The following is a 22,500-nucleotide window of genomic DNA, read 5'->3' as shown; positions in this document are numbered from 1 at the left end:
ACCAAGAATGAGAAAGTAATGGCATTTCCTCATCTCGAGAGCTCCGGTTCAAGGCCTGAGCGCCCCAAGATGGGCGTGAGCTCCCCTCCCGACCTCGGCTTCTCCTGTCCACCTAACCGTTCATGTGCTCCTTTGGCGGACGGAAGGACCTCAAACGGAGGACCGGGTTCGAGCTTGGCTCCCCCCCGACCGTCGGACTCTTCCCTTCCCGTCATAGGTGTGGGCTCTCCTCGAGATCCCCCTCACCATGTTCCACAACTCCGTGGATGACCAGTACGTCGACTGCAACCCCTTCAAGCGGCTCGCGCTACGAGTGCCCGGAAAGCTTCCCGTGGCGGAAAAGTATCACCGGACCTGGGATATGGCGAAGAGGCACTGGGACAGCCTGGGCCCATCCGTCGGCCGCATTGATCCGCTTTATGGCACCGCACTCGTGGCCTACACCGTCGGGGACGACCTGTACAGCGATTTCAACACTGCCGCCCGGGAAGCTGGGCGATCCCGCGCCTCTTACCGCCACTATGCCTTCCGGGACTTCCACTTTCTCCTCACCAAAGCGGTCCAGGCCAAAGCCGGCGGCGGGGTCTGCTACCAGGTCTTCCGTGGGATCCAAAACGTCCGTTTCACCCTCTCCGACGAGGCGACCGTTGTCCGCTTTGGACAGTTTGCCTCCTCGTCCTTGGACGAAACGGTGGCCATAAACTACGGCCAGGACACCTTCTTCTCCATCCGGACGTGTTACGGAGCCCGCGTGGACGACGTCTCGTACAACCCGGACGAAAAGGAAGTCCTCATCCCACCCTACGAGATCTTCGCCGTGACGGCCTACCATCAGACGGAAAAGGGGGTCCACATCACACTGGAGTCCCGGGGTGTCTTCAGCCATCGCAACTGCGACTCCATCAATGGTAAGAGGCCGGGAGAAAGGGAGGAAAACACGGGGTTTGAGGCTGCCCCGGGGGGAAAATTCCCGGCCGTATCTGGGGGGGCAGCGGGAGCACCAAAATCACGTCCAGGTAGACTGAATGTCTAGCATGGGGGGTATCAAACTCGACGTAATAAAGGACAGACCCGCAAAAACGGGGTGCGGGAGGGCTTTGCTCCCTCCCACAACTGATTTTTGGGGGGTGCCCCCTGGGGTGCTCTAGGAGGCAGTCCAGGCCCAAAACGGGGCCCTCTGGAGCACTCCAGGAGACCCTTCCGAGCTCAAAATGGGGCCTTGGAGTGCTTCCGGGTCAGAGGTCATCTGTCCTGCCCTTGTTGGAGTTGGACTCCGAGGGGGTGGAGATGGAGGAGCTGACAGGGAGCGGGAGGGTGGCTCCGGTGGCGGGGAGGAAACTGGGAAGGGCCCAGTCTGGCTGGGCGTTCAAGAGCCCCCCACTCTTCATCCTAGGGAAGGCAGGGACGAAGGGAGAAAGGGAGCAAGGTGGCTTACGGAAGAGGCAAGGCCCCTGATGCCCTTTCCTTCGCTGCGGCTGGGAGAACAGGATAGAAGTGGGGCCAGCAGTTTCAGAGGGTTTCTTTCCCCTCAGCCCCGGAACGGGGAGGGTGGAGGAAGGAAAAGAGAGAGAGAGAACGAGAAAGAGGGAGAAAGGGAGAAAGAGAGGGGGAGGGAAAGAGAGAGGGAGGGAGGGAAAGAGACAGAAAAAGAGGGAGAAAGAGAGGAGGGAAGGGGAAGAGAAAGAGGGAGAATGAGAGAAATGGGGGAGGGAAAGAGAGGTGGAGAGGGAGGGAAGGAGAGAGAGAGAGAGAGAAAGAGGGAGAAAGAGAGGAGGGAGGGAAAGAGAGAGAAAGAGAGAAAGAGGGAGAAAGGGAGAAAAGAGAAGGAAGGGAAAGTAAAAAGGGAGAAAGAGAGGGGGAGGGAAAGAGAGAGGGAGGGAGGGAGAAAGAGAGGTTGGGGAAGGGAAGGAGAGAGAGAAAGAGGGAGAAAGGGAGAAAGAGAGGGGGGAAAGAGAGGGAGAGAAAGAGAAAGAGAGAGAAATTGAGAAAGAGAGGGGAAGGGGAAGAGAGAGGGAGAGAAAGAGGGAGAAAGGGAGAAAGAAAGAAGGGAAGGGAAAGAGAAAGAGGGGGAGAGGGAGAGGGAAAGAGAGAGAGAGACAAGTCACAGAGAGAGAGGGAGGGAAAGAGAGCGATGAGAGAGAGAGAAAGAGGGAAGAGAAGGGGAGGGAAAGAGAGAGAGAGAGAAAGAGGGAGAAAGGGAGAAAGAGAGAGAGAGAGAGAGACGAGAGATCCATGTTTCGTTTTGTGTGGGAAACGGGTCCAAATGACTCGGAGTTATTTCAGGTTGCAGAAACAGGCAGCCAAGCTAAGTGCCGAAGAACCCCCACCATCCCATCAGTGGGGAGTCCCGGCGCTTCAGCGAGCGGCACGCCGGATTTGTGTTAGCAGCTCTGCGGGATTGGAAAGGTCGAGTTCGCTAGTCCCTGAGGTCCAAAAAGGTTGGGGGAGCCCTGCTCCTTGAGACCGTCTAGGCCCCCAAAAAACGCCGGGCCTCCAAATGCGTGCCGAGTGGCCCTGCTTCAGGCGTGGTTTCAGGCGAACCTTCTCCTGGTTCGAAACCCAGTGAAGCCTCCAATGGAAAACGGACTTGTGTGCCCCGGATCCGAATGCTCGATTGAAAGAACAGGATAATAGTTTGAAACAGTGGGGTAAAAAACTGGGATACGTATGACGAGAACCAAAGACAAGATCGACGGCACGGAGTTCCGGCTGAACGTCACGGTGAATGCAGCGCAAGCCATCAAAATCTCACCAGCGATGCTCTGTGTGTGGGGTGGGGGATGTGGGCTTTTCCTGGGAGGGGCCACGTGCCGCAGATTAAAGATAGCGTCTTCTTCTGTCTCCAAACACTCAAGGAAATGGAGTCCTGGCTTCCCAGCCGTGTGCTTGTTTTGAGGGTGGAGGCGGATGGGTAATAGGTTGGGTGGGTGGGGGTCAGCTTCCAACAATATACTGGGCATATTTATCAATCCGGCCATTAGATGGAGCTAGAGGGCAACGAGAGTATATCAAAAATACATGCTGGGCCACGATAAAGCACGTCATGCTTATAAACATGTAGTTCTCATCATCCTTATCCCGGTTTCCCCCCGTTTCAACCCTATCCTGTTCTTTCAATCAAGCCTTCAGATCGACGCACACGGTTGGTTTGATCGGAGAGTTCAGCAGCACGCGCAGGAAGCCGTTGGTGTGGGCACGCCGGCCCCAGTCCAACGTCCCCGCCTTGGGCGTGCACAGGTTCCTCCCAGCTGATTTTGGAGGCTGTTTTTCCACCCTTCCGGAGGCTTGAAGGAAACTTCTGGAAATAGCGAAAGTGCTGAAGCAGGCCCGTTTTTTTCAGCCTCCCGAGGCATCCCCTCGAGCCTCCGAGAGGGCTAAAAATGACCTCAAACGGTGCCAAAAAATCAGCGGGGAGGCACACACGTGTGCAGTGCAGGTAAAAGGGTGGGATGGGGCGCATGGCATTGAGGGTGCTGGAATCCGCACACAACCGTACAACCACAACTGAAAAGGTTCATCATCGCTGGCTTAGAAGCAGAATCCTAAATGAGAGGAAGCCAACTTGCTCTCCTCTTCTCCACTGTCCTCCCCACTCTCTGTAGGGACTTTCTATCAGAGGCACTGCGGCCACTAAAGCAAAAAAGGGACGCAGTTTGTTAAAATGATTGGGACGGGGGGGATTGGTTGGACCCCCCCCGAAACGATCGATCCATCGATCGATCGATCAAATAGAAATGAATCAATCTTTCACTCGCTGCCACATTAACCTGTCTGCCTTCCTCCCACCCCCGTTCTTGTCTCCGCAGCTGCGAGGGTCTTCACTGCTACGCGGATGCCCTTCCTTCTGTGCGGTCTCCTTCTGACCTGGACCACCCTGGGGTCTCTGGGACGCCTCTCATAATCGGGAGAGAGAGAGAGAGAGAGATGTAAAGAAATGTAAAGATGTAAAGAGAAAGAAAGAAAGAAGGAAAGAAACAGAACGGAAGGTAGAAGAAAGATGAAAAGAAAGAAAGGAAGGTAGAAGAAAGACAGATAGATATAGATAGATAGATAGATAGATAGATAGATAGATAGATAGATAGATAGATAGATAGATAGATAGATCGGTAGATAGGTAGATAGATGGAAAGAAAAAAAGAAAGAATGAAAAAGAAAGATAGAAAGAAAGGAAGGTAGAAGATAGATAGATAGATAGATAGATAAATATAAATAAATAAATAAGTAAATAATAAATAAATAAATAAATAAATAAATAAATAAATAAATAAATAAATAAATAAATAAATTTCTGGAATCCAAACTGTTGGTTGTGGGGTTTTTTGCCGTTTCCGCCAACTCCATCGACTTCGCCAACCGGATGTCCCCAGCGTTCCACTAACAGGTTCCTTCCGAAACCGGATCTAGACCCAAACCAGCCGGAGTCCCCCTTCCACATAGCGACTAACTTAGTAGACCAGACTTAATAGACTAGGCCCGGAAATACCGGAAGGGGCCAAACGGGCCTAGTTTTAGACCTGTGAAGCCTACAGAAGCCTGAGGATGGGCTTCTGAAGGCCAAAAAACTAGGCCCAGAAATACCAGAACGGAAGAAACACGCCTAGTTTTTGGCCTGCAAAGCCTACAGAAGCCTGAGGCTGGTTTTCTGAAGGCCAAAACCTAGGCCCAGAAATACCGGAAGGGACGAAACGGGCCTAGTTTTCGGCCTGCGAAGCCTACAGAAGCCTGAGGCAGGTCTTCTGAAGACCAAAAACTACGTCCGGAAATACCAGAAGGGACAAAATGGGCCTAGTTTTCGGCCTGTGAAGCCTACAGAAGCCTGAGGAAGGGCTTCTGAAGGCCAAAAACTAGGCCCACAATTACGGGAAGGGACGAAACGGGCCTAGTTTTCAGCCTGCAAAGCCTACAGAAGCCTGAGGCAGGTCTTCTGAAGACCAAAAACTACGTCCGGAAATACCGGAAGGGACAAAATGGGCCTAGTTTTCGGCCTGTGAAGCCTACAGAAGCCTGCAGAAGCCTTCCTTGAGGCTCTGGGAGGCCGAAATCGCCCTCAAACCGGCCAAAAATCAGCTGTGAGGTACAGGGCGGGCAAGCACGCCCACGATATTTTTTTGGCACAGGAACCCAAAAAAGGTTAGGCACCACCAGAATATGCGTAGACGTGAGGAAAGCATTTCACAGAGTAGACCACCGCCGACTTCTTGGGAAGAAGCCAGAAAGAAAAAGTGGGAGATATAGTACCACCGACCAGACGGATTTGCAACTGCTGGACAAACTGGACTCAACGGGTCATCTAGTCCAACCCCCTCCTCAAGCAGGAGACCCGTACGGAAAGCGTCGAATGAAAGCGTGGGAAAGGGACCTCGGAGGTCCTCTAGACAACCAAACATCGTGTTGTTTTTTTGCGGCTCCCGCCGCACAAGCAACTGACTCATGTTTGACGGGATCGCCCGCTAGGACTCCGAAGTCCATCTCTTGGGGATTGTTTGCGAGCCAGGCTTTTGCCCCTGCGGTACTCGTACCTTCTGGTTTTCCCCGCCTAGGTGTAAACCCTTGTTTTGTCTCCGCCTTAGTTTTCGTTTTCGTTCGATAGTTTAAATCACACACACATAAATCAGCAATAAATCTACGTAATGATAGTCTATGTACTGTGCTGTCTATTCCATAGCTATAAGAGGAGATAAGTTATGTATTTTTCAGGATACCATATATTACATATATATTATAAATAAAATATGAATTTAATTTATTAAATTAAAATTTATTAAATTTAATTTACTAGATCTCCATTTCCTGGCCATTTCTTGATGTCCACAGGTTAATATTGTTAATGTGACTTTTTTTTTCTTCCTCTTTTAAACTAATGGCCTATAGACCCGAATCACTTCTTATCCCTGTGAATTAGTCTTACCAATACTATGAATCGTATTAATTACTCACTATTCTTAATTATTCACCATGATTAATGAGTTATTAATTAGTCAAGGATGAATTGTATGTATTGTATTTTATTGCACTGTCCGGAAAACGATGCTGAAAGATATCGACACGTCTTCTTCTGATAGAAATTATAGAATATTATAGAAATGGCCGCCTGGATTCATTGACGGGCAGCCGTAGAAAATGGATGGATGGATGAGAGGAAGGGAGGAAGGAGAGAGAGACACAGAGAGAGAGAGAGAGAGAGAGAGAGAGCTGATGGAGGGAGGGAGGGAAGGCTGGTTTGAAAAAATAAGATGAGAAACAGAAAAAGCCACGACACAGGTGGGCTTTTATTTTCAACCATGTGGTTTCCAGGCAGTGCTTTTCAGGACATGTGAGGCCATTTTCAGGTTGTTTTGACCCAAAAAAGGCCCAACAACTGGCCGTTTTTCGGGTGTTTTTCTGAAATTTGGGGAAGCGTTTTTTGGCCCTTTGCGGTCTGTCAGTCATTTCCCAGGCAATTTTTCAGGCCTTTTCAGGCAATTTTTCAGGCCTTTTCTCAGGTAGTTTTTTCAGCCATTTCTCAGGCAGTTTTTCTAGCTATTTCTCAGTCAGTTTTTCGGGCCTTTTCAGGCAGTTTTTCCAGCCATTTCTCAGGCAGTTTTTTGGGCCTTTTTCAGTCAGGTTTTGGGGCCTTTTCAGTCAGTTTTTCAGGCTATATTGGGGGCATTTTGGGGGGCATTTTTGGCCCATTTGCAGGCCATTTTTCAGCCATTTCTCAGACACTTTTTCTAGCCATTTCTCAGGCACTTTTTCTAGCCATTTCTCAGGCACTTTTTCTAGCCATTTCTCAGGCACTTTTTCTAGCCATTTCTCAGGCACTTTTTCAGGCCTTTTCAGGCAGTTTTTCTAGCCATTTCTCAGGTAGTTTTTCAGCCATTTCTCAGGCAGTTTTCTAGCTTTTCTAGTCAGGCCTTTTCAGGATTTTTCCAGCCATTTCTCAGGCAGTTTTTCTAGCCATTTCTCAGTCAGTTTTTCGGCCTTTTCAGGCAGTTTTTCCAGCCATTTCTCAGGCAGTTTTGGGCCTTCAGAGTTTCGCCATTTGGGGGATTTTGGGAGTGTTTTGGCCATTTCCAGGCATTTTGGCCATTTGCAGTTTTTCAGACATTTCTCAGCAGTTTTCATTTTTCTCAGGTTTGGGGCCTTTTCAGTCAGTTTTCAGGCTATATTGGGGCATTTTGGGGCATTTTTGGCCCATTTGCAGGCCATTTTTCAGCCATTTCTCAGGCAGTTTTTCCAGCCATTTCTCAGGCAGTTTATTGGGCCTTTCAGGCAGTACTTCAGGCCATTTTCAGACAGTTTTTCTGGCAGTTATTCCATTTCTCAGGCAGTTTTTCCAGCCATTTCTACAATTTTGGGGCCTTTCAAGCAGTTTTAAACATTTCTCAGGCAGTTTGGGGCCTTTTTCAGTTTTCGTAATTTGACCATTTCTCAGGCAGTTTTTCAGGCCGCTTTTGGGGCATTTGGGGGCATTTTGGGTGCTTTTTTGGCCCATTTGCAGGCCATTTTTCAGTCATTTTCAGGCAGTTTTGGGGCCTTTGCAGGCAGATTTAGGGGCCATTTGGGGAGTTTTGAGAGTGTTTTTTGGCCTATTTGCAGGATGTTTTTCAGCCATTCTCAGGCAGTTTGGGGGGCACTTGCCGGCAGTTTTAGGTGCCATTTGAGGGGAGTTTTGGGGGATGTTTTTTGGCCCATTTCCAGGCAGGTTTTCAGGACTTTTTAGGCTGTTTTGGGGGGGGGGGTTCTTGGCCCATTTTCAGGCAGTTTTTCATCCATTTTGGGGCTGTTCTTGAGGCCTTCTCAGGCAGTTCTTCAGGCCATGTTCAAGCCATTTTCCGGGTTGTTTTTGACCTGATAAAAGGCTCAAAATGGGCCCCCTGCTCCAGGAGGAGCCCCTGACAGAATCATACAGCTGGAAAGCACCCAGGAGAAAGAAAGAAAATGAAATAAAGAAACTAGAAAGAAAGAGAAAAGGGAGAAAAAGGGGGAAAGAAAGAAAAAGAAAGAAAGAAAGAAAGAAAGAAAGAAAGAAAGAAAGAAAGAAAGAAAGAAAGAAAGAAAGAAAGAGGAAGGAAGGAAGGAAGGAAGGAAGGAAGGAAGGAAGGAAGGAAGGAAAGAAAGAAAAACTAGAAAGATAAAAGGAAGAATAAAGGAGAAAGAAAGAGGAAGAAAGAAAGAAAGAAAGAAAGAAAGAAAAAGAAAGAAAGAAAGAAAGAAAGAAAGAAAGAAAGAAAGAAAGAAAGAAAGAAAGAGAAAAAAAGGGGGAGTAAAAAGGAAGGATGGAATGAAAGAAAGAAATTAGAAAGAAATTAAAAGGAAGAAAAAAGGAAGGGATCTGGGTGGTCATCTAGCCCAACCCCCCTGCTCCAGCAGGAGCCCCTGACAGAATCATACAGTTGGAAGGGACCTTGGAGGTCATCTAGCCCAACCTCGTTCAAGCTGCAGACCTTGATTGAAGCATAGAATGACAGCTGGAAGGGACCTGGGAGGTCATGTAGTCCAGCCCTCTGCTCTTCCCCTCCCCAATGGCAGGAAGGATGGGAGGGAATTCTCAGCCGCATCTCAACAGCCAAAGGAAGGGAAAAGTCTTGCTGGGCTGCCTAGAAATCACGTGAGTGGAAAGAAAAGGAGAGAGGAAAAGAGCCTCCACTCACCCACCTTACACACACACACACACAAAAACATACCAGGAGCCCAGCAACAGGAAACAGGCGGGTTTCCTCCGTCTCTTCTTCAAAGCCCAACGGCCGCTTCCGTCCCCCACCCCAAGCCTCTCTCGCAAAAGCCAGAGGTCATCTAGCCCGACCCCCCCACTCCAGCAGGAGACATAAGAGAATCCTAAGAGTTGGGAAGGCACCTAGGAGGTCATCCAGCCCAACCCTCTGCCCCAGCAGAATTACTGAATCAGAGTCGGGAGGGACCTCAGAGGTCTTCTAGTCCAACCCCACTGCTCAAGGCGGAAACCCTTAACAGAAGAACTGTTGGAAGGGAACCTCAGAAGTCAACTAATCCACCCCCCTCCCCTTGCTCAAAGAGGAGACCTTAACAGAAGCACAGCATGGGAAGGGTCCTCGGAGGTCCTCTAGTCCAACCTCCCCCCTTCTCAAGCAGGAGACTCAACACCATGCCGGACAAAGGGCTCTCCAATCTCTGCTTTAAAAACCCTCTGAGATCCCTTCCCCCTCTGTGATTGTACTTAGGAGAACGGTGGAAATTTTCGTCTTCTCTCCCGCTGAAGGACGTCCATGCCATTGACCAATTTTATTCCTTCTCTTCCTTCCAGTTCCGGAGCTGCGGATCGTCATGGTGGGCAAAACCGGCAATGGGAAAAGTGCGACCGGAAACACCATTTTGGGGATGGACGCCTTCCCGTCCCGGGCGGCCTCGACTTCCATCACGGGCAAGTGCAGAATGGCCACGCGGAGCTTGCTGGACGGGAGGCGCCTGGCTGTCATCGACACACCGGGCTTTTTCGATAACGAGCAGTCGGAGCAGGCGACCTGCGCCAAGATCAAACGGTGCGTGGAGGTGTGTGTGCCGGGACCCCACGCCATTGTCCAAGTCATCCACCTGGCCCATTTCAGCGGGGAAGAGTTGGAGGTCACCCGGCTCATCAAAGACATCTTCAGCCTCAAAGCGAAGGCGTACATGATCGTCTTGTTCACCCGCAAAGAAGACCTGGAGGGACGCTCTCTTCACGACCTGCTGTCCTCCAACGACAATGACGTCGGCTTGAAGCCCCTGCGGTCGCAAATTAAGAGTTGCGGGAACCGGGGAGAAGGCGGAGCCACGTTGCTGCGATACAGCTGCAATCTTGGGGCTCTGAGATTGCAGCTGATATCTTCGCCCCTGGTCGGTCCTAATGGACCTCAAATCGTCCCGTAGAGACGGTGATAGTAAGGGGAGCGTTTCTGCTGATCCCAGGACATCGCAAAGTCCCTGGCTGATCCAGAAGAAGCCCTTTACCATCGGGCGGAGAGGCAGCCCTTGGCTGCTGAAGCTGTGGCAGCTCCGGAAGAGAGAGAACGTGCATCGGCTGGTGAGAATTTTTTTTTTTTTTGGGAACTCAAGGACACTCTAAAATGAGAAGAATCCTGTAAGACTTTTGGACAAAAACTGATGGAACTGATTTAGCGGCGATTTCTTAGAGAGAATGTCAAATTGAGGCTTGGCTTTTTACTTTTACTTTTGTTTTCATTGAACTTCTATTGTGATCTAGTAACTGTAACTAGACTGGTTTTTCCTTTTAGAAAATGTTATTTGAAAATCCCAGTCTGGTTATCAACTATTGAAGCCTTTTTCTTATCCTATAATATATGAGAAGGAACAAACAGTTAGATATGGGGAAATATTGGATGAAAAGAGTGAACTTAAAACAATGCAAAAACTAGAAGAACAAGGCATAAAGATGAATTGGTTTTCATATGCGCAAATACATTCAAGGTATCTTATAGATTCTAAAGCGGAGGGATTTTATGATAAATTGACTGATCTAGACAGGATCTTGACAGGTACTGATGAAAAAATGATTAAAAAATTATACACTTATTTGTTGGAAATTTTATTAGAGGAGGAACAAGTTAAAGAAACGATGATTGTTTGGGGGAAGAATTTTGGATATGGGATTGATTTGGAGAATTGGGAAAAATTGTGGTCTCAAAATTATAAATGACAATGTCAACAGCTTATAAAGAAAACTTGTATAAGATGTTTTACAGGTGGCATTTTCCCTCCGACAAGAATTGCAAGAATGTTTAAGAACAAATCTGAAAAATGTTGGAAATGTCATCAGATACCTGGCTCATACTACCATATGTGGTGGACTGTGAGGACGCTAGAAAATATTGGACTAAAATTCGCATATGGTTGGAAAAATGACAAAGACACATATAGACTTGAAACCAGAGATTTTTTTATTGGGAATCTTACCTGATATATATAATAAAAATTTGAAGTATTTGATTGTAAATATGTTAACAGCGGCTAGGATTGTATTTGCTAAGAACTGGAAGAGTGAGAAAATTCCATCAGAAGAAGAAATTATTAAGAAAATATTGGATTGTGCTGAAATGAGTAAATTGACATTTGAAATCAGAGAACAAGAAGATAAACAATTTTATGAAGTTTGGGATCTTTTTTATCAATGGTTAGATAATAAAACATAATGATAGAATATTCAGATTTAGCATAAAAAAATTTTTTTTCTTAATATTTATAAAACATTATTAAGGTAGATTTGGTATGATCTTATGATTTATTGCAAAATAAATTAAGCAAACTATAGTTATCTCGTTAAAATATGAATTAACAAATTATAAATGATTTTTTTTTAGTGATGATATTAGGTTATACAATTATTGATTGATAATATGAGCTATTATGTAATATAATTATACTTAGTGACTAGGAAATGGATGCACAAAAAAAGTGGTAAACCAATCGATGCACTGTATGTAAATTCATGAAGAAGGATCTTTTTATGTTTTTGTGGTATGTTTATGTTTATTTTGTTATGTATGTTTATGTTTATCTTGTTATTAAAAAATAAAAAAAATTATTAAAAAAAAAAAGAGTTGCGGAACCGGTGCCTGGCTTTTAACAACCGGGCGGTCGGGTCGAACGCTGGCTCAGGCGGACGAGGCTGATCCGGATGGTGGACGAGCTCGCGCGCGAAGAACGAGCCGCCGCACTACACCAAAGACATGTTGAGGCGCGGGACTAAAAGAGCTGGCCGTGGTGGCCATGTTCCCTCCTGTGATACGGAGCGTCGTCCTCCGATCGTCTGCGGGACTGGAATTGTTGATTGATTGGTTGATTGTTGTTTAGGAGGGGGGCTGTATTTTGTTTGGGGAGTTGTTCTGTCTGGAGTGTGTAGCAGAAGGAACGGGCCCGCGCAGGGTGCATGACGCTCCACTTGGACAGGTGAGAACTCAAGGTGTGAAGGTCCACTCCCGTGAGCGGAGACTGTTGTTAGGAATGATAGTCCCCTAACAGTTGGTTTGGCAATATATAAACCGGACAATCACTTAATACTAAATTTGGATGCAGTATATATATATATATATATATATATATATATATATATATATATATATATACTAAATAAATCAATAAATTTACTATGCTTTGGAGCTGTCAGAGTTTGGTTGTTTTCTTATCAACCTTCATGACCAAACTAGGTCATGGCATCAGACCAGAGGATTGGCCTTCCAGCTATTTCCCGCTGCCGGACTTGCTTTCTGCTCTGCACGCCACGCCGAAGCTTGGCTCATATTTGCCCCCTACAAAATCCACCCCGCGATGCACGATGACGCCGTCCCGTGCCTGCACAATCCTCCAATCCCGCCGCAAAGCACAGGTGCGGTGGGGGAAGGATGAGAATCCTGCTTCTTCATCCTTGACGTGTACTTTCCGTGTTCTTCGCTATGGCCGTCGAAAGACACGGAAAAAAAGGGGGCTGATATCTTCCCTCCCGTGGACGGTGCTTGAATGCCCACGATCGGAGCATTTTGGATCCATTTTCTTTACATGCGACCGATTTTTGTCAAAGAAACCTTGTTATGCCCCTTTCCCCCAATCTTCGAATGCGATATTCAGTGACATTTTTAGCCCGGCCTAACATGAGTCCTTTAACAATTTCCCTCATCAAAGTCAAAATAGACTCTGCCTCCTGTGTTCCTCCTCTCAACTCTCCTTTTGTGGGAAACGGACTCAAGCCGCCGGATCTAGTAAAATGGACGCCAGCCCCAACCCCGCCGCTCTGTGGATTAGTGCCAAGAGACTGCCGACTCGTGGCCTCAGCATCATCGATGCTGCGATTGGTTGCTGCCAGGGTAAAGGGGGCGTTTCCCTTTTTCCCGCTCTTTTTTTCTTCTCTCGCCTTCTGTCCTTGCTGAGGGGATTTTTTTACCTCAGGATGCGTCCCAGGGGGACCTGAGGAACTGGCCTCATTTCTCTCCGGAGGACTAATGAGGAGAAGAAGCTTTGAAAAGGCTACACGTTTGTGTTAGCTAGCGTCTCTTTTCTTTCTTTCTTTCTTTCTTTCTTTCTTTCTTTCTTTCTTTCTTTCTTTCTTTCTTTCTTTCTCTCTCTTTCTCTTTGAAAATAAATAAAGATAAGAATATGCTATCAAGACAAAAGGAAGAATTGGCGGACCTATTGAAAATTCACGCGTTACAAATAAGATCAAGTATTTGGGGATACATTTGACAGGAAGATGTAATACATTAAAGGAGAATAATTATCTCAAACTTAAACAGAAGATAGCGCTAGATTTGGCGAAATGGGAAAATCTACAACTGTCATTCATAGGGAGAATATCAACAATCAAGATGAATATACTACCCAGAATTTTATCTTTGTTTCAAACAATACCAATCCGGCTTGGGAGAGGACTACTTTGAAAATTTCAATAAAATGGTGTTGAAATATATATATATATATGGCAAAGTAAGAAAGCGAGAATAAAGTTAAAACTTTTGCAAGATGCTAGAGTAAGAGGAGGATTTGGTTTGCCTCATTGGGAGTTGTACTACCAAGCTACAAACTTGATGTGGGTCAAGCAATGGATAACATTAAGAAACACTAGATTGTTGACATTAGAAGGACATGACTTGTGGTTGGGGTGGCACGCTTTTTTATGGTATAAAGGAACCGAAACAGGGATATTTTAGAAGACATCATATACGGGAGTCTCTGTGGTTAAACTGGGAGAAGATTAAAAGACAATGTTATTTGGAAATTCCAGTCTGGTTATCGACTATTGAAGCATTTCCCTATCCTATAATATACAAGAAGGAACAGTTAGATATGGGGAAATATTGAATGAAAAGGGTGAACTTAAATCGATGCAAAAACTAGAGGAACAAGGCATAAAGATGAATTGGTTTTCATATGCGCAAATACATTCAAGGTATGATGAAGATTTTAAAACAGAAGGATTTTATGATAAACCGACTGGTTTAGATAAGATTTTGACAGGTACTGATGAAAAGGTGATTAAAAAATTGTATGGTTATTTATTGGAAATTAAATTAGAAGAAGAACAAGTTCAAGAAGCTATGATAGCTTGGGGGAAGAATTTTGGAGATAGGGTCGATTTAGAGAAACGGCAAAAATTGTGGTCTCAAAATTATAAAATGACAATGTCAACAGCATTTAAAGAAAATCTGTATAAGATGTTTTACAGGTGGCATTTTCCTCCCGACAAGAAGAGCAAGAATGTTCAAGAATAAATCTGAAAAATGTTGGAAATGTCATCAGACACCTGGCTCATATTACCATATGTGGTGGACTTGTGCGGATTCAGAGAAAATACTGGATTAAAATCCACACGTGGTTGGAAAAATGACAAAAACCAACAACATATATAGATTTGAAACCAGAGATATTTTTATTGGGAATTTTACCTGATACATACAGTAAAGATTTGAAATATTTGATTGTAAATGTATTCACAGTGGTCAGGATTGTATTTGCTAAAAACTGGAAAAATGAGAAAACACCATCGCAGGAGGAAACCATTAAGAAAATATTGGAATATGCTGAAATGAGCAGATTGACATTTGAAATTAGAGAACAAGGCGATAAACAATTTTACACAATGTGGGACCTTTTTCTATCAGTGGGTTAGATAATAAAATATAATAATGGAATATGTAGAATATTAGAAAATAATGAATATATCAAGATGTATTTCTTTTCTTTTTATTATTATTATATCTATAAAATGTTTCTAGGTAGATTTGGGAGGATTATATGAATTGTTATGATATAAAGTAAGTAAATTATAGGTATCTCTTAAAGTGTGAATGAACAAAATTATAGTCAAATGATTGATTAATAATGATGCAAGATATTTAATCTTTGATTGAGAATATGAGTTATGATGCAATGTAACTGTAATTGCAACTCACGAAATGGATGCACAAAAATTTGTAAACCAACCGGTTACACTGCTTGTATATTTATGGAAGAAAGTTGGATGTTTTATGTTTTGTTTGTTTTTGTTTGTCTTTAAAAACCAATAAAATTTACAAAAAGAAAATAAAATAAAACATCATTCCTACATCTCGGCAACGTGTCTCGCTTCTGCATTAAAGAAAGGAAAATCATAATTACAGAGGGTCCTCAATTGACAACGGTTTAGTGACTCGTTTCAAAATTACAATGGCGCTGAAGAAAGTGACCCTGACCATCCATCCTTGCGACTGTTGCAGCAGTCCCACGCTGACATGATCAAAATTCGGATGCTCGGCCACTGACTTGTATTTATGGCGGGCTGAGGAGATTTACGATTTCTGCGACCCTCCAATGAGCAAAGTCAATGGGGAAGCCCGCTTTGCTTCACAATGGTTTTGACCCAACGGTGATTCGGCGAATGACACTGACAGGAAAGGTCAATGGAAATGGCAGGTGGGGAGACAAAGTGCTCCCTCACAAAGGTCTTCCCCTAGGCACAGAAATTTTTTAGGCTCCACCGTGAATAATAGCTTGAGGACTAGCTGTAAGTTGTTTTCATGACCTGGAGACAAAACAAAGTCAGGACTTGAACGCTAAGGAAGAAGTATCGGGCGAACGGCGACAAGTCCTCTTCTCAGGGAGGAAACGCATGCATGACAATGACTTTTTCAGGCAGGACAACGCCACGACAACAACATTTTTCAGGCAGGACAACGCCCATCTGCCAAACATAAAGATGAACGAGAATGGAAGGGTGAGAGCAAGAGCATGTCGACGATCCCGGACGCACTGCGCCCGCAACAGCATCTTCGGCGGTGAAGGCGTCCCACCTGGGTGACCAAGATGAGGGCATGGGGGCTCCTGGCCAGGGAGAGATGAAGGCAAGCCAGGATGTCCCCGCCTGCACCTCCTCTGTGTAGCTCGTCCACGGTCAAAGAGGCCGGGGTGTAGTCACTCACGGAGATCGTCCTGCCCTGCCAGCTGCCCTGCTCCCTTTGGCACCTCCAGGGTGGTGATCTTGGCTGTCAAGATGGACTTGAATGCCCTCCGGCCGAGGATGGTGTTGCCCGTCACGCGCTCTTCCCGCCACCGCTTTTCCCACCAGGATCAGGGGCCAAGAGTTCGGCATCACGCCGCCTGGGAGTTTGGAAGACGAGGTGACAGAAATGCTGGACAGTCACTGTAGCCCTGGGGCGCTTATTGATCCTTCCTCCTCTTTCTCCTCCTTTCTTTCCTTCCTCCCTTCCCTCCCCCTTTTCCTTCCTTCCCTTCCCTCCCTCTCTCCCTTTCAGCCTTTCTTGCTTTCCTTCCATCCTGCCAGCCTCCCCCTTTTTCCTCCTTCTCTTCCTCCTTTCCTCCTTCTCCCTTCTTCCTTTCTGCCTCCTTCCTTTTTCTTTTTCCTTCCTTCTCTTTCTCTTTCCTTCTTTCCTCCCTTCCTTCCTTAATGCCTCGCCTCCCTTCCTTTCTTTTCTTTTCTTTCTTTTCTTTCTGCCTCCCTCCCTCCTTTCTCTCTCCCTCCCTCCCTTCCATCCTCCCTTCCCTTCCTCCCATCCTCCCTTTTCCTCCCTTCTTTCCTTCCTCCCTCCTCCCCCTTCTCTTTCCTTTCTGCCTTTGCTTTCTCTTTTTTTCCTTCCTCTTTCCTTCTTTCCTTCCTTCCTCTCAGCCTCCCACCCTCCCTTTTCTTTCTTTCTTTCTTTTTTCTTTTTCCTTCCTTCCTCCCATCCTGCCAGCCTCCCTCTCTTTTCCTCCCTTCTCTTCCCTTCCTCCCTTCTCTCCCTTCTCCTTCTTCTTCTTTTCTGCCTCCTTCCTTTCTCTTGCTTTTTCCTTCCTTCTCTTTCTTTCCTTCTTTCCTCCCTTCCTTCATTAATGCCTCACTCCCTCCTTTTCTTTCTTTTTCTTTTTCCTTTCTGCCTCCCCCTCCCTCCTTTCTCTCTCCCTCCCTCCCCTCCTTCCTTCCATCCTCCCTTCCTTCTTCCCCATCCTCCCTTTTTCCTCCCTTTCCTTCCTTCCTCCCTCCCCTTCTTGTGGTGGTCTATGGCACTTGAAATGAGAGCGAGGAACCGTCTGAGCAAATGCCAGCCCCGAGGAGAGAACTACGTTAGCAGTATTTATTTAAGAAAATGCAAGTACAAAATCAAAACAATGACCTCAACCTCAGCAGCATTACCTCAACAGGGCTGATAAAGTCCCATGTGAATATCTAAACACAGAAAGTCCCACGGGAATGGCTCGGCTGGAGTACTGTGAACTCTTACCTACATTCCTGGTCCATCTAAGCTTTGCAGGTTGTCAAAACAGGACCAAACGGCGATCCATCATAAAGGCAATTACTGCTCCATGAGGAGCGCTTTGTAAAATCCCCAGATCTTATGCAAAACTGTCTGAAGAACTTTACAGAATATGATGAATATGATATATTACCACATTCCCTCCTTTTTTATTTATTCAAAGATAGGGGGTGTTTTAGTGGCATAATACACAGTTCCCTCGCGGCTTGATCTCGTACGCTTAAAAGCTGAGGCACACATTTGAAATAGATTAGGAATACATTGAATACAGCAACATAACATAATAGTATAATAACAATTATTACAACTAATTGAAGCAATAAACGTAACCATGAGCTGTCAGGAAGCTAATCCCATAGCAAAGCCAAAGTGACTTATTGAAGCCATCTTTCTCCTGCTTCCGTGTTCAGCTATGCGGTCTTCCATATCATGAACAGTTCTTGTAATGTTAGGCTCATAATTATGTATAAAAACACAACAAATGTGAATGAATTAAAAGCAAACTCCTCCTTTAGCAGCTAGCATTATGTCTAAAGCATAACGATTTTGTAAAGTAATCCTGGGCACTTCAGACACTTCTTCATTTAACATCTTAATATTCTGTAATGGAAAAACTTATCATTAAACATAGCAACAGTAAAATTATTTATTTTAAAATATGAATATCTTCATAGTTCATAGCTATTCCCAAAGGTGGGATTGCTTGCCCTAGAAATTGAGTCCACAAATTACCACCCACAGCCAGGCCAGAATCAACTTTCGATTTCGACACGCATCCCAATTGGTAAAACCTCTAATTTATAGATGACAGGAATTACAACCTATATAGCACACTCCAGACCAATCCTTTGGCCATTGCTGATAGGCAGTGTCCCCACATAACAACCATAACCCATCCGGAAGAGGAAAGTATATTTAAATGCTTATGATAGGTATTATCGGCATACATCCCTCCTTCCAAAGGGAATCACCTTCTTGCAGAGTGTAGTATTTCCAGCAAAATAGATTGAGTCCCCTACAGGGGGTGGTAATAACAAACCGAGGCTTGGTAGTGAAAGTTACCTTTGTTGTTAGAATAATGCTTGATTCCACTCTTCAGGGTCCGACTCCTATGGTGAAGCCAATGACAAAATCATTATAATTCCAAATTAGCACTGGTTCGCCTTACTCAAAGGAACACCATGTAACAAAAACCCACCTTTCCTCAGACCCAGGTATGCATGCAAAGCCAATACCACAGTTACATTTAAACTCTTTGCTGTAATCCGAACGTCCTTGATGTAGGGAATTTTCCTTCCATAAATTATTCCAATGTCTCTAGTTTCCTGAGATAGCAGCTCCGCCTCCGTATTAGGAGTCCGTGGGAGGCATAAGACGGAATGGAAAGAGAGTCTGTGTAAGGTAACTTAGGCAACTTCACCTAGACACCAATATTGTCCATAGTCTGAAACAGAAACATTAAACAGGATCAGAGTTGTAGCACAGGCTGAAGATATAATATCCTTGTCAGGTCCCAGGTAAAGAATGCTCCTGACCTTATGCCAGGACCAATATGCTGGAAAAATCAAAGGATGCCGCTGTTTGCAGATCAATTTAGTCCGATTCCCCAGAGGAACCTGCTGCATATGCTGGCAATCTCAGATAAGCAGTCATCTTTTTCCCAGCCTTCACAGCGCTGCGCGCCTGGATTGCCGCATCAAGAGAATCAGGAACCACAGGAACGCCATCTCTGCTTCTCCGAACCTCTTCACTGGCATCTCCTCGCGAAGGCGCTTGTGAATGATCAGGCCGAACACATCGGTCTACAGGAACCCAACGACTTGATTTCAAGATGTTCTACTGCTGCATAACCACGTTCCCCACGTAACTCAGCTCAGCGGAACCCACATGCTGGATCCTTGAAGGAATCGCACCAACACTCGAGGCCTCACTGCATTCAGAAGGAGAAGAAAAAATGCCTGCTGGCCGCACTCGCAGGGGGTTACCAGACAAATTTAGTAGAAAATTTAAAGTATACAAAGCAAGATTTAAATGATCTTGCGTGTGGAAGCCCCAGGAGCTTCCTCCTTTTTATTTAATTTAGGTAACATGTTCTGAGCGTGCCATTATGGACGCCCACAATAGCCTGTCCTCGTGGAATTGTGCATGGAATCCCAAATTTATGTTCCACGGACCACTGTTTGCAAAACTGATCAAAGACTGTGTAGCCCAAGCCGCACCATGCCTCATTGTCTGTTTTTAAAGTTTGAGGCTGCATTCACTCAGCAACTGAAAATGTCTTAATGCAATGATTGATGACATGTTTAACCGCTTCACCTCTTTGAGGAGTAGCCATTAGAAATCCTGTGAGTAAGGTATCCACAGTCACATGCGGTATATACTTCAGGGTGCAAATGATGGATACTGAGGTAACATCCATTTGCCTAAATCATTTGAAGGTTTCAACCCCTGGGGTTGACTCTCCATAGAATAGCCGTGCCTGCTTTGAACAAGTTGGACATTGTTGAATTATGGCAGCAGCTTCTGCAGCAGTAAGCTTGAATTGATGTGCCAACGCCTTAGCATTTTGATGAAAATAACTATGGTTGTCCATGGCTGGACAGTGAGAACTCAGTTACAGCACTGTCAGCTTTGGCATTGCCTTATGTGATAAAAATTCCAGGCAAATTACTAGCTATGGCTTACGAATATGGGCAACAAAACACACATTCACACGCTTGCTCCAAACATCCTTGTAAAATAAAAGCAAACGTAGAATATTGGGTGATATTCCAGGAGAGCAAATAAGAACCTGCCACAAAGGGTGCACAAATTATACACATAAAAAGAATCCACTATTAGATTAAAATCCCGATTTTGAAAATTTGAAAGTAAACTACAGCAGCAAGTTCTGCCTGCTGGGCAGCAGACTTCTTGCCTGATGTCACTTTTGTATGCCAAATTCCCAGATTTATCTTTCAAACACAAGCACCAAAAAAAATTTTCCTCCATCATTAAAGACTGTAGAGCATCTTGATATACTGATTACTGATTAGGTCACACCTGTCCCATTGATCTCTCATTTTTGCTGACTTTGACCTCTAGGAGCCCGACATTGGGCGCTAAAATGTCCAGGTGGCTTCCCACAATTGAAACAAGTGCCTTTATTAGGCATTTCTGCCTGGAGAGCCAGAGCTACAAAGTCTCCATGTTAAAAGTCTGACTCTCACTTCTTCTAACATGCGTTATATCAAATCAGCGATCTCCCGCTTCCCACTGCGATAAGTGATTCAGGATCTTTTGCAATCTGCATTAGCCTTACCCCACTGCTAACTCTCAAAAGCAATTCATTCCGGCTGAATTGATTGCTCGATTTGCCTTCAATAGCCACTTTCTAATCTCCACATGAAATTTTCATAGGGTTCATTGTTCCCTTGTTTAATGTTAGTAAAGGTCTTTCTCACCACCTTCGCCGTCAGGAGAGAGCCCTCACGCTTGTAAAATTAACTGTGGGAGAAGAACGAACCCCTCCTCAGGCATTCCATCTCCTCTGTGGTTCTACTGTTGTAAATTACCAGCTCCATAAAGCTGATCCGAGAATAGCATTTGCTGTTCCCCTTTGAACTGCCAGCTGTCTCCATTTCTGATCTAACACCAAATATTGAGCTTGAGTTAGAATCATTTTTGGGTCAGAGCTTTCCAGTCAGCTGAAAATCCTCTTCTCATTTTATTTCCATAACCAACTGCTTCTAACAATGCCTGAGTATATGGCAATCTAACACCATATTCTTTTTGTCATGCATGCTTGCTTAATTTCCTTTAAAACCCTGAGAGCTAGAGGCTTCCATACTCTCTCTGCGGATTTAGCAGCATCCACACCAATTTACCGGATTAAGTTGAATCTCCACTCCAAACAAATCTACCAAATCATCTCCTGATAATTCTCTGTTTGTTAAGCTTCTTGAATAGCTGCAGTAACTGCATCTACTGAACTCTTAAAGGCAAACTCTATCTTCTGACAAAGTATTTTTAGTGCCTGACAGTCCTCTGGATTTATCTGGGAGGTGCTGTCGGTGGTACAACGTATCGCATGGTAAGGCGTGCAAACCTTCTTCGGGGGTGCTAGAGCGGTTGTTCATGAGTAGCTACGCCCATAAGCACCTTCCAGGTTAACAAAATTAGCACGAGGTTCCTCGTGCAAAAAAATTATCCTTATTTTTTTCAGACCTACTTTAATACTACCTCCCTCTGATATGACTGAATATGTTTCCAAACATACTGTAATAAGTCCTCAATTTCTTCTTTCCTACTTCATGTCTCTACTATGAACTCCAAACTTAAACCTATTCCAAGTGATCTCTCTCCACCCCTTAATGCCTTGTCTGAGCTCTTCGAGAGATCTCCCCATACTCACGAAAAAGAATTCATCTCCGCCTGCTTAAGAAGATGAGGGCCCAGTCGACATCCGCACGTATGCAGTATAGGATGGTGAAACGATAGGCTTTTCAAACTATCACGCCGGAACGCATAGCCTTTCAAACTATCATGTCGTCGGAATGTATAGCCTTCAAACTATCATCACGCTGGGTCACCATCAGGTGGTTCAAGACTTGAAATGAGACGCGAGGGAACCGCCTGCTGAGTAATGCCAGCCCCGAGAGAACTCGGTAGCAGTATTTATTTAAGAAAATGCAAGCAAAATCAAAACAATGACCTCAACTCAGCAGCATTACCTCAAGAGGGCTGATAAAGTCCCATGTGAATATCTCCAACACAGAAAGTCCCACCGGGAATGGCTAGGCTGGGTACTGTGGAACTCTTACTCACACTCCTGGGTCCATCTCAAGCTTTGTTGTCAAACAGGGACCAAACGTCCATCATAAGGCACTACTGCCCATGAGGAGCGTTTGTAAATCCCAGATCTGCGCAAAACTGTATCAAGAACTTTACAGAATATGATGAATATGATAGTCACTACCACCTTCTCTTCGTTTTCTTCTCTTTCTTTTTCTTTCTTCCTTTTCCTTCTTCCTTTCTTTCTTCCTTCCTCTCAGCCTCCCACCCTCCCTTTTCTTCTTTTTTCTTTTTCTTCCTTCCTCCCACCTGCCAGCCCCTCCCCTTCCCACCTTTTTCCTTCCTTCCTCTCTCATCCCATGCGAGCCCCTCTTCCTCCCTTCCTTCCTCTTCCTTCCTTCCTCCCTTCTTCTCCTTCCTCCCCCCTCTTCTTCCTCCTCCCTTCCTTCCTCCCTCCCCCTTCTCTTCCTTTCGCCTTTCTTTCTTCTTTTTCCTTCTT

The 22,500-nt window shown here is 45.3% G+C and overlaps 3 protein-coding genes and 2 pseudogenes across 5 annotated transcripts in view; 4 read left to right on the top strand and 1 right to left on the bottom strand.

Moving 5' to 3' along the window:
• LOC113454669 (NAD(P)(+)--arginine ADP-ribosyltransferase 2-like) overlaps positions 1-22,500 on the top strand; it is a 282,768-nt gene that overhangs the window by 5,173 nt on the left and 255,095 nt on the right. The window contains exons 3-4 of one of the 2 annotated variants that reach the window (XR_015740565.1): positions 218-908; positions 3,807-4,172. Coding sequence is in view for 1 of the 2 variants with exons in the window: in XM_087918957.1 (XP_087775083.1) it covers positions 218-908; positions 3,807-3,901 (786 nt within the window). In the remaining variant the exon portion in view is untranslated. Of the gene's footprint in view, positions 1-217; positions 909-3,806; positions 4,298-22,500 lie in introns of those variants that run through there. The other variant, XM_087918957.1, reaches the window with a different exon arrangement.
• The window catches only part of LOC148123724 (GTPase IMAP family member 5-like), a 373,254-nt pseudogene that overhangs the window by 96,314 nt on the left and 254,440 nt on the right, over positions 1-22,500 (bottom strand). The gene's annotated exons all lie outside the window — the stretch shown is intronic.
• The window catches only part of LOC148123726 (GTPase IMAP family member 9-like), a 317,013-nt gene that overhangs the window by 51,575 nt on the left and 242,938 nt on the right, over positions 1-22,500 (top strand). The gene's annotated exons all lie outside the window — the stretch shown is intronic.
• LOC148123727 (GTPase IMAP family member 9-like) overlaps positions 1-22,500 on the top strand; it is a 259,666-nt gene that overhangs the window by 51,597 nt on the left and 185,569 nt on the right. The gene's annotated exons all lie outside the window — the stretch shown is intronic.
• The window catches only part of LOC113455171 (GTPase IMAP family member 7-like), a 17,668-nt pseudogene continuing 1,152 nt past the window's right edge, over positions 5,985-22,500 (top strand).

The sequence above is a fragment of the Pseudonaja textilis genome, unplaced genomic scaffold (assembly GCF_049901715.1).
Source record: "Pseudonaja textilis isolate UNSWEBS1 unplaced genomic scaffold, rPseTex1.2 PTEXSCF22, whole genome shotgun sequence".
In the NCBI taxonomy this organism is placed as follows: domain Eukaryota; kingdom Metazoa; phylum Chordata; class Lepidosauria; order Squamata; family Elapidae; genus Pseudonaja; species Pseudonaja textilis.
This window is presented reverse-complemented; position numbering and strand designations above follow the sequence as displayed.